This window comes from Prionailurus viverrinus, chromosome D1 (genome assembly GCF_022837055.1).
Source record: "Prionailurus viverrinus isolate Anna chromosome D1, UM_Priviv_1.0, whole genome shotgun sequence".
In the NCBI taxonomy this organism is placed as follows: Eukaryota; Metazoa; Chordata; class Mammalia; order Carnivora; family Felidae; genus Prionailurus; species Prionailurus viverrinus.
Genome location: NC_062570.1, coordinates 103,616,489 through 103,628,686, shown reverse-complemented (window position 1 = coordinate 103,628,686; position 12,198 = coordinate 103,616,489). Strand labels below are relative to the sequence as shown.

Here is a 12,198-nt window from a genome sequence, read left to right as displayed (position 1 = left end):
TCTCTCTTTCAAAAATAGGTAAACATTAGAAAAATAACATTTATTTATTTATTTATTTATTTATTTATTTATATTTATTTATTTATTTAGAGAGCACATGTGTGCATAAGCAGGGGAGGGAGAGAATCCTAAGCAGGCTTTGCACTGTCAGAGTGGAGCCCAATGTGGGGCTCAAACTCCTGAACTGTGAGCTCAAATCAAGAATTGGAGGCTTAACTTACTAAGCCACACAGGCACTCCCTTAATAAACAGTTATAAATAGAAAATCAGTTTAAAACACAAAACACATGGGGTGCCTGGGTGGCTCGGTCAGTCAAGTGTGGGACTTTGGCTCAGGTCATAATTTCATGGTTCTTAGGTTTGAGCCCCATGTCAGGCTCTCTGCTGTTAGCACAGAGCCTGCTTTGGGATCCTCTGTCCCCCTCTCTGCTCCTCCCCCACTTGCATGCTCTCTCTCTCTCTTTCTCAAAAATAAACAAACTTTTAAAAAATTAGAAAAAAACCCCCATAAAACATACTACTAAGTCCTCGGGTAATTCCATCTGTGTAATAGCTAAAGCATCCAACTTTAAGTGACCACTACTGTCCCCTGGTTGGCTCTTTAAGCTGTGGGAGACCAGGGAAGGGGGTTCTAGCCCTTCCTCTGTCCTTTCCTACCTTTAGCATCCACCCCCTCACCCCTGTTGCTGATATCTGACCCCTCCACGGTTTAAACAGTGGAGGAGGAAGATAAGCCTGGAGGAAAGTACTAACTTTGCTAGTACTGCCATAAATTTGCATCATGCTCTCTGGATCTGGCATATGTTTAACTAACTTTCTTTTCTTTTTTTTTTTTTTTTCCCCTTGGATGCTCTTGTGGATTCAGTACAGGTTCAATTTCAAACTCTTGATTACCCTTCGCTTATCTTAGCTAGCTGTTTTCTGCTTGGTACATTTCTTGAAGGACTCATTCCCCACAGATTATTTTTGTAGGGTTTTCATTGTTCCCTCCTGGTGATCTCTTAGAAGTGATTACAGTGGTTGCACGTGTCTCTGTCACTCACACTTTTGTACACAGACCATGGGGGACAGGCATGTTTTTCTTACAGTCAGTGGGTTTGCAGTTAGTTATCAGCTGTGTCTCTGTATTCAGCCAGATTCACTCGTGGACATTTCCCAGGGGTGAGTTAAATACTATCAACTGTATCGCATTGATGGCTGGGGACACATATCCGGCTCTCTGAGTGGCCCTATTGAAGTCTCTCTCTTGACTTGAGGTTACCTGGAAGCATACCTCATCCCTCTTGGTGGTGGTGGCGATGAAGCGCCCATAGCAGTTTTTTTCCAAAGAAGTCCCTCTCTCAGTTTTCCTTTCTTTTGAGCTGTTTTAGATCCTCAGTGTGAGTGAGGAGTTCAAGAATTGTGTAAACAGCCCATGGCTCTCTACTTTGAGGGATGTCCTAAATGTCACTTTGAAATCTGACATCTATTTCTGGGGCGCCTGGGTGGCTCAGTCGGTTAAGCATCCGACTTTGGCTCAGGTCGTAATCTCACAGTTTGTGGGTTCTAGCCAGGGTCGGGCTCTGTACTGAAGGCTCAGAGCCTGGAGCCTGCTTCAGATTCTGTCTGTCTGTGTGTCTGTCTCTCTCTCTCTGCCCCTCCCCCACTTGTGCTCTGTCTGTTAAAAAGAAAAAGAAATTTGACATCTATTACATCGCTTGTGCCTTACATCTTGTTACACTGGTCTTTGTCAAATGCTGCTGATCTTTGGTTGTCCATTTCCTGTTTAAGAATGAGACACTAAAAGGTTAATTGGGAGCTCTGTGGTACAAGCAGAACTTGTTGACTGGTGGACTCAGCTGTGTGATACTCAGGTAGCATGCTGTACGCATTTTGCTGGGAAACCCCTGTATATTATTATTATTTTAGGTCTTTTAGGGCTTGACACTCTCTGGTTTGATATTTCCAGAATTAATCACTACATTTTGTGGCAGGGTGGGGGATCTGATCTAACAGCTCTTCAGACTTCCAGCCAATCTTGTTTCCAGACTTGAAAACTATCTTGTACATTCACTTTCTGAGCCCCTCTGATGCTGTGGAACCCCAGCTTGCATTGCCTTGGTACCTCCCCTTTGCAAAAACGCAGGCTTCATTTTCTTGTTTCCTGCCAAGCTAGTTGCCACTCTTATACCTACTTAAAGTTTTGCAAAATTGTATTGATATCTCCTCTGTGGCATCTCCTCTCCTTTTCTCTTATTCCTTATGGGTGTTTCTAATGTAAATCATTCTTTATCATGTTGGTGGTATTTCAAGAGAGAATGAAAATAGTCCCATGTATCCTGCCCTTCACTGACATAGAGACTCACGTAAATGTCAGGCATGTTATTATGTATATTCCTAACTGTGAATCATTTAACCCCCACTGCAGTCTTGTAAGAATATTTTTATCCTACACGTAATCTAATTATAAATGGAAACACTGAGCGCCGGGAGGGAAAGTAATTTTCTTCAAGTTATACAGCTAGAGTCAAAGAGATGGAATTGAAACTCAGGTCCCATTTCTGCAGGTTCCATGCTTCTTCTACATCATCACAACTGCCGCTTGACATAGACTCGATTCTTCTTCTGCTGTTGGATATCTTCACTTTCTTGGCACCCACAAGGTTCACTTTATTTGACAATAGACCCAGATACAGTAGCACTGACATAATGCACTAGCAAAGTGCTTTGTAGTAATTTGCTTGTTCACTGAAGCTTGTTCAATGCTCTTCACAAATCATTAGGTATTTCGTTTCCAGATTGCACTTTAGTCAAGCAGGATTTTTTTTTTTTTATTGGGATTTAATCTGAATCATATGAAAGTGTGTCGTGGTAAATTTGTACTGTACTGGTAGCCATAGAGGTATTAGAGTTAGTTGAGTAGAACAGTTAGCAAGTGAGTGCTGCCCATGGATGATTATGATATGGATGGGACGCCTGGGTGGCTCAGTCGGTTGAGCATCTGACTTTGGCTCAGGTCATGATCCCACAGTTTGTGGATTTGAACCCCACATTGGGTTCCGTGCTGACAGCTTGGAGCCTGGAGCCTGCTTTGGATTCTGTGTCTCCCTCTCTCTCTCTCTCTGCCCCTCCCCTGTTCATGGTCTATCTCGCTCTGTCTCAAAAATAAATATTAAAAAAACTTAAGATTATGATATGGAGGTTGCCTGAGAGCAGAACAATAGAACACAGGCATATTTCAAGAAGAGACAGAAGTTAGATCCAAGAGAAAATTATCCTATCCATAGGATGACCAGAAAGCACAATGAGGGTAGCTAATAATCACTGTTCTTGACTCCCGCCCCCTCTTAACAGACGAGGTGGATTGGGCCATTTATGACCTTACATACTCACCAGACCACACTTAAAACATTTACTGATACACCTGACAAAAGAAGGCCATTTATTAATCAGATGCTCCTCCTAGCTTATATTTTTGTTTTTATCTTTTGCTTTCTGCAAATGGGTCTCCTGCCATATGGTTGGTCCGTTAATTAGGTGGCATCCGCCTCACCGCGAGTCACATAGTCATACAGAGTTTCTATAATGACAGCTTAACCACCGAGCCTTCCGGGAAATTAAATTCATCTGCATTTTTGTTTCAGTTCAGAAAGTTCCTCTTTAGGGCTCAACTTTCTAAGCTATCAGGCCTTAGCATCCTCCCGTGGGGACCAGGTCCTCAGTGCCTGTGTCTTTCTTTTTTAATTGTTCATTATCCAGGCCATGCAGGTGCTCCCTAATTTCCCCTGTGGTTAAGAGCCTCACCAGAGTATAGACACCTCTCTCTCTCTCTGTGACACTTTTAATTGTTAGTGTTTCTCATCCGTCCTCCAGAGGTAATTGGCCCCAGAGAGAGCCTCCAGGAAAGTGACTGCTGAAACTTTCTCAGTTTATTGGATCACTAAATGCGGGGGCATCACAGCAACTTTGGCTGATTGCTTTTGATTCCTCTCCTGAGACTCACCAGAGGTGGTTCCTTCCCTGCTGTGTCATTCTGGAGACCAGCTACCCTGCAAATGCCTAGATGAGGGTCATTCCTAGGTCAGTTGGCATGTCTTAACGATTTTCTCAAGTAACACCCATTTATAGGCAAGTTCGGTTTTATGTCGCTTGCTTTATGGAGCATCACTGCAAATTCTTGGGCCCCCACCCCAGATCTGCTGAACCAGAAACTTTGGCGGGGGGGGGGGGGGGGGGGTAGGGCCAAGCAAATCTGCATATTGACAAGCTCTCCAGGTGTTGGATGCATGCTGAAGTTTCACAAATACCATGCCACACAAAAGCAAGGATTGCGGGTGCTGGTTTGTTTTCCTTAAATGGTAGGCCTTCCTGCATGCTATTGTCCTTGATCAGACCTAGACATTCTTTGACAAAGTGGGGGGTGGGGGGGAGTAAGCTCTTCTCTGTCTCAGGGCCTTAGAAGAACACAGAACAGCTTATAAAATTATTAGTTTAGATTTTTAGATCTGTAGGCCTCAGAAGTCCATTCAATTGTCCGTACTTCAAAGATAGCATAGCTGAACAAAGCAAGGGATATCAAAAAGTGACCAGAGATAATAGGAAGACTGAAGTTGCATGATTTGGGTCCCAACCCCTGGCTCCTCCTACTGCCTTTTTGGATCTGGCTGCTAGTAATCAAAATGGGTTCCTAGCAACCGTGTTTCATGGGTGGGCCGCTTTTCAATGCCCTTGCGTACTTTGCTTACCTGTTCTTTTGGCGGGAGTACAGGTAGAACCCTCATATTTACAAAGCTATTGGATTATGATATTTAGGCTCAGCTGATACTATCAGTCCCCACACAGAGGTCAAGACTAGGGGTGCGACACTGAAGTTAGTCTTTGAAGTTAGGCCTAGATTTGGACCTTAGGTCCTCTACTGGCTAGTTCGTTATATGTGATTTCTCTGAGCTTCCCTTTTCTCACTTGTAAGATGGGAGGGTTGCTGCGAAGACTTTAATTTCAATTAGTACCGTAGGCAGAGCCTTCGGTTGAAACCAGGACAAAGCAGGTGCTGCATAAACAGGGTTGCCAACAGTCACCTTTGTTTTAGGCAGACTCTCCTGATAAATGGTAAGGAGAGCTCCTTTCAGAAAAGTCCACCTATTTATACATAATCTAGTTAGTCCTGGAGAGGCTCTAAATGACACATATTCTGGAGCTGATGGTGTCAATAGTGTAATATCGTTCACACGTCTGCTCATTCAATAAACATTTATTAAGCCACTGCCCTGTGTGTGTCAGGCACTGTTCTAGGTCCTAGGGATACAGTGACAAAAAACACGGTTCCTGCCCTCACGGTGCAGGTGCTCTAGCGAGAGAGACAGACAATAATCAAACTAGCCAACTAATTAACTAACTCTACTTATAAGTCACTTATAACTTTACACGTTAGGACAGACAGTGATAGGGTGCTGTTTGAGATAGGGTACTTGGGTCAGTTGCTCTTTTAAGCAGGTCCCCCCCTCAGTTAAGTGAAGGCCCAAGCCCTCTGGGAATCTTGGGGAGGTGATTTTCCAAGCAGAGGGAACATATTACTTAAATAGGTGCTTGAAGATGAATTAGTTTGTTATATTTTTCTTTTTTTAATGTAAAGACATAAAAAGACAGTGCAGAAATCTTCACTTATAACCGATTACCTTGTTAACCTCATGCAACATAAAAACTAATATTTTTCTTCATTTGTTAATATTTATGCATACCTAAGTTAAGTGTACCTAAAATTCCTTCTTTTTCACTTAAGCGTTTCCTCACATGGTTTCATACTTTTATAATAATAAATTTTAATAATATCAATTATTCCATTCAGGCTTTATGTAAACAAATTATAAAAGATTATGTGCTGAAAGATGTTTATTGAAGCTTTATTTGTAGTACCAAATATTGTAAACAACTATGTTCATAATAGTAGATTACCTCTTGTGTATTAGTAAGGCTGCTATGAATTTCTTTAAACATAACATTTTCTTCTTTTGAATATTTGTATGGATTAATTCCCAGGAGAAAGATATCTATGTCTTTTTTTTTTTAATTCTTGATACGCATTACCAAATATTTTCCCAAAAGAATACTAACATTTAACTTTCTCACCAGGAATATATAAATATGTGACTCACTCCATGTATTTTCCAGTATTGGGTAGACTTAACACTGTTTTTACTACTTAGCTAAAATTAGAAACTAAACTACTAATTAGAAAAAATTAGAACTTTACTTTTTTCTTCTGAATTTCATGGCTTACTAATGTTGAATATATTACTACTAAAAGTATTTCTTCTTGTGCTATTTGTCTCTTTGTGAGGAGGACTTATTTTAAGGGGTTTAAAAAAATTAATCACTTTGGGTTTCTCATCCTTCTTTATCCAGACATAGGATGTATAAGACTCAAGCCCAGGGTTTTCTAGCATGAGCCCAACAGTGAAAATGTCCAGTATTAAAGAGAAAGCTCTTACATTTCAACAAATTGATTAAATTTTTTTGTTATGGAAATTGCTTGCTGCCTGGCTTCACCAAGTGTCCGTGTTTCACTGAACTAAAATCCTCTACCCTCTACCCACCTATCTACCCCATTTTCTTGCTGGAATATTTAAAAGCAAATTGTAGAAATCTTGTCACCTCACCATTAAATACTTCAGCATGCATCTGAGAAGGACAGAAGGACTTTTTTTTTTTTTTAAACATAACTACTTTCACACTTGATGAAGTTATTAATTCCTCATTATCATTTAAAACCCATATCTAAATTTCTCAGGTTTCTTTTTTTAAATTAATTTATTTAAATTCAAGTTAGTTAATATACAGTGTAGAATTGGCTTCAGGAATAGAGCCTAGTGATTAATCATCACTTATATATAACACCCAGTGCTCATCCTAACAAGTGCCCTCCTTAATGCCCATCACCCATTCAGCCCATTCCCCTCCCCTGCCATCCACCTCCCCTCCAGCAACCCTCAGTTTGTTCTCTGTATTTAAGAGTTTCTTATGGTTGGCCTCTCCCTCTGTTTTTGTCTTATTTTTCCTTCCCTTCCCCTATGATCATCTGTTTTGTTCCTTAAATTCCACATATGACAGAAATTATATATTTGTCTTTCTCTGACTGACGGATTTCACTTAGCATAATACGCTCTAGTTCTGTCCATGTTGTTGCAGATGGCAAGATTTCATTCTTTTTGATTGCTGAGTAGTATTCCATTGTGGATATACACACACACACACACACACACACACACACACACACACACACATATACATATATATAACACATCTTCTTTATCCATTCCTCGGTTGATGGGCATTTGGGCTCTTTCCATAATCCAGCTATTGTTGATAGCGCTGCTATAAACATGGGGGTGCATGTGCCCCCTTGAATCAGCATTTTTGTGTCCTTTGGATAAATATCCAGTAGTGCTGGGTCGTAGGATAGTTCTGTTTTTAATATTGTGAGGAATCTCCACACTATTTTCCAGAGTGGCTGTACCAGTTTGCATTTCCACCAATAATGCAAGAAGGTTCCCCTTTCTCCACATCCGAGCCAACATCTGTTGTTCTTGTGTTTTTAATTTTAGCCATTCTGACAGGTGTGAGGTAATAGCCCATTATGGTTTTGCTTTGTATTTCCCTGATGGTGAGCAATGTTGAGCATCTTTTCATGTGTCTGTTAGCCATCTGATGTCTTCTTTGGAAAAGTGTCTATTCATGTCTTCTGCCCATTTCTTCACTGGATTATGTGTTTTTCAGGTGTTGAGTTTGGTAAGTTCTTTATAGATTCTGGGTATTAACCCTTTATCCAACATGTTATTTCCAAATATCTTCTCTCATTCCATCCGCTGCCTTTCAGTTTTGTTGATTGTTTCCTTTGCTGTGCAGAAGATTTTATCTTGAAATACCAATAGTTCATTTTTGCTTTTGTTTCTCTTGCCTCTAGTTACTTGTCTCATAAGAAGTTGCTGTGACTGAGGTCTAAGAGGTTGCTGCCCATTTTCTCCCCTAGGATTTTGATGGTTTCCTTTCTCACATTTAGGTCTTTCATCCATTTTGAGTTCATTTTTGTGTATGGTGTAAGAAAGTGGTCCAGTTTCATTCTTCATGTTGCTGTTCCAGATTTCCCAGCACCATTGGCTGAAGTGACTGTCTTTTTTCTGTTGGATACCCTTTCCTACTTAGTAAAGATGAGTTGGCCATACATTTGTGGGTCCATTTCTGTTCCATTAATCTATGAGTCTTTTTTAAAAGTACCAGTATCTTACTGTCTTGAAGACTACAGCTTTGTAATACAGCTTAAAGTCCAGAATTGTGATGCCTCTAGCTTTGGTTTTCTTTTTCAACATTACTTTGGCTATTTGGGGTCTTTTTGGTTACCTACACATTTTAGAATAGTTTGTTCTAGCTCTGTGAAGAATGCTGGTGTAATTTTGATAGGGATTGCATTGAACGTGTAGATTGCCTTGGGTAGTATAGACATTTTATCAATATTTGTTCTTCCAATCCATGAGCGTGGCATGTTTTTCCATTTCTTTGTGCCTTATTCAATTTCTTTCATAAGGTTTCTATAGTTTTCAGCGTACAGATCTTTTATGTTAGATTTCTAAAACACATCATTTACTTTGTTTATTTGAATCAGTTGGGTCCAAGGAAAGTGTATGCATTGCACTTGATGGTTTTATCTCTCAGAATAAAAATCCTGTAATGATCTTCTCTTCCCTTTTTTAAATACCATTGGTTTCTTAAGAAACTGGAACCTATGTCTTATTAAATGTTCTTGATTTGACTGGCTGCTTCCTCACAATGTTGTTTAACTTACTTGCTTTCGTCCACCCTCCCCCTATTCTTTTGAGATATATTTGGCAAACATTTTCTTCAGTTTATCCTGTGTTGGCTTTGCTTATGGTACTTTTGGTCATGCACAAGTCATTGATATGGTATTTTTAATGGAGCTAAATTTATTGATGTTTAACTTGCTTTTGATATTTGAGCCATTTTTACCACAGTTTTCTCATTCCTGGTTTAAAGAGGAACCCACTCATTTTTGCTTAAGTCTTTATATTATTACATCTAGAACCTTGCATCCATTTGGAAGTTATTATTTCGTGTTACCTTCTTTTTAAATATTAGGCACTTTTCTTCAGGGCCTGTTTTAGGTACTAGAGGGACTTAATGGGACAAGACCAGGGATATCTCATTTCAGAGCTAATGCTCCAACAATGGAGGACAGACCACAAAGATAGTTTCAGATAGTGCTAAATACTAGAAAGATGATTTTTAAAAGAGATGAAGTGAGGGTGCCTGGGTGGCTCAGTCAGTTAAGCTTCTGACTTCAGCTCAGGTCATGATCTTGCAGTTCGTGGGTTCGAGCCCCACATTGGGCTCTGTGCTGACAGCTCAGAGCCTGGAGCCTGCTTCAGATTCTATGTCTCTCTGTCTCTCTGCCCCTCCCCCACTCATGCTCTGTCTCTCTCTTTCTCAAAAAATGAATAAACATTTAAAATAAAAATTTTAAAAATTAAAAAAAATGAAGTGATGGATATGGGCCGATGAGAGGCCTCTGTGATAAGGTGGTATCTGAGCTGATTGCTGAATCATAAGGTGAGATGGGCCATGCCAAGTCCTGGGTAGTAAAGGCACGGAGGAGGAATAGACTCTAATACTAACTACTAGGGATAAGCCAGGCACAGCACTAACGCACTCGTCCCCCATTATCTCCTGTATTCTTATAATGAGCCATTGAGGTCAGTATCTATTATTGGCCCCGCTTTGAATATGAGGACACTGGGTTCAGGAAAGCCGAAATCATTGGCTTCTTCTCAGCCTCCCACTTGGCGGAAGGTATCACCCTGCACCTTGATTTTGCCCCTCCAGGCTTTCACGAGAAGGACAAGAAGCCGTACTGCCGGAAGGATTTCTTAGCCATGTTCTCACCCAAGTGCGGTGGCTGCAACCGCCCAGTGTTGGAAAACTACCTTTCAGCCATGGACACCGTCTGGCACCCGGAATGCTTTGTTTGTGGGGTCTGTATACTCACTCACCTGTCGGATTTAGGGAAAGTCGGGAGTCCTCCTCTCTGAGAGGCCAGGACGCCAGCTGGTAAGAGGGTTCACAGCTCGGGGTGAGGATTTGATGTGAAGCTCAAGGAGGCACAAAACACAGCGCCCCCCGTGGGCGTGTTTGCTCGCGTGCTTTGCAAGCGGGTAATATCCTCGCCTCCATCCACCAGATAACTGGCAGGAATTTTAAGGCTGCGGTTTCACTTTGCTGATGTTCTGTTTCTTGACATCTGCATCCCTTTTCTTTCTCTTCGGCCCCCCACCCCCACCCCAGGACTGCTTCAGCAGTTTTTCTGCTGGATCCTTCTTTGAACTGGACGGACGTCCCTACTGTGAGCTGCATTACCACCAGCGCCAAGGAACACTGTGCCGCGGGTGCGGGCAGCCCATCACCGGCCGCTGCATCAGTGCCATGGGCCACAAGTTCCATCCTGAGCACTTTGTCTGTGCTTTCTGCCTGACACAGTTGTCAAAGGGCGTCTTCAGGGAGCAGGATGACAAGACCTACTGTCAACCCTGCTTCCACAAACTCTTCCCACTGTAATCTCAGCTGACCCCACGGTCCCCGCAGATGCCCTGTAAAGTTTAAACCAGGAGAGCGAAGAGTACTCTGTTATCACCGCTCTTCTCAGTGGGCATAGAGAGAAAGTAAATAGATCTAGAAAGAACCTTCTAGATGTTACATGGCTAGGCTTGCAGTCTTAGGTTTTAGATTTCTAGTCTTTTTTTTTTTTTTTTTTAAATCGGGTACTTGGATCTAGATCTAGGTCCTGCTGTTAGTGCCTCTGCAGATGCGTCTTCCACATGCACACATTTATTTCACCGCTGGTTTTCTCCCATTTTCACCCCAGGGACGACCCTGCCCATGTCTTCTCTCCTGTGGCCCTCATAACTGGGCCCTTTCACACCTCCCTGGTTTCCCTCTGGGACTCACTTTCCTTTGACCGCTGCATTATCCTTGCTGTCAGCAGTCCTGAGGCCCCTCCCAAGTTCCCTTCATCTCTCTTCAGTATATTTCTCTTTTTCAAGAGGATGTCGGTTTTAACTGGACTACTTTGAGTACCAACATCACTGATAAATAAAACGGCTTTTAGTTTTAATGTCTTGCTGTCATGTTTAGAGATAAACTTCCGCTTCCTGGGTTATATACTAGGTACTATGTGCAATTAAATTCACATCATATCTCTTGTTTACTTCCACACAATAGGCACTTTGTTTTAATCAAAAGAAATCGAAAGGAGGGATTCCTGTTCACTAAGTTTTCTCTTAATCTGGGCCCTTAACATTCATTTCATCTTAGTTTTTGCATTGAGGTGATTGAATCATCTTAAAAGATGGCAAAGCTCCTTAAAATTGTTTTTGTCACTTTGTTCTTGCGGTTTGTGGGTTTGAGCCCCAAGTTGGTCTCTGTGCTCACAGCTCAGAGCCTGGAGCCTGCTTCTCCCTCCCTTTGTTTACCTAAAGTGAAAAAACAGATCTCCACTAGACACTTGAAAATTCTTATTTGCCTATGTATGCATTGCTACAAACTCATAAAATTGTATGTATTAAATATGTCCATTTTTTATATCAATTATATCTCAATAAAGCTTTTTTTTTTAAAATGAAACATCTTCCTCAACTTCACAGTTCTCTCAAAAAGACAAGATAGCTGTTTTATCTCTCAAGGAAGTTGCTATGAAGGATCTTAGATATTTTCCAGTTTGGATTAGGAAAGCCAAGCCCCAAAGACAATCTCCATTTAGTTATTTGTTCCTCTGCAAACTATCATAAGTAAATTTGTGAAAAAGCTTGTCAGCTATTAAAGAAATCTGACTTTCTCATGCCCTATTTCAAGTAAACTTCAGAATGAGTCCTTCCTCAAAGGAGATATTGATATTGATATCTGTACTATGTCTTTCTTACCATGGTCTTAAAATAATTGTGTAATTACTTGAAAAAACCAACAATAACAACAACAACCCGGAGTTTAAGTTACTGAGGAAAATTCCTTTATCCGAGGTATTTTTAAAAATAGGACCAATTTATGGGGCCCCTGGGTGGCTCAGTCGGTTAAGTGTCCGACTTTGCCTCAGGTCATGATCTCACGGTCTGTGAGTTTGAGCCCCATGTCTGGCTCTGTGCTGACAGCTCAGAGCCTGGA

The 12,198-nt window shown here is 41.2% G+C and overlaps 1 protein-coding gene across 2 annotated transcripts in view; it reads left to right on the top strand.

Moving 5' to 3' along the window:
- LPXN (leupaxin) overlaps positions 1 to 11,990 on the top strand; it is a 41,298-nt gene extending 29,308 nt beyond the window's left edge. For both annotated transcript variants that reach the window (XM_047876763.1, XM_047876762.1), the window contains exons 8-9: positions 9,871 to 10,019; positions 10,330 to 11,990. In XM_047876763.1, the coding sequence (XP_047732719.1) occupies positions 9,871 to 10,019; positions 10,330 to 10,599 (419 nt within the window). In that variant the 3' untranslated portion in view covers positions 10,600 to 11,990. The remainder of the gene's footprint in view (positions 1 to 9,870; positions 10,020 to 10,329) is intronic.
- The last annotated feature ends 208 nt before the right edge of the window (positions 11,991 to 12,198 follow it).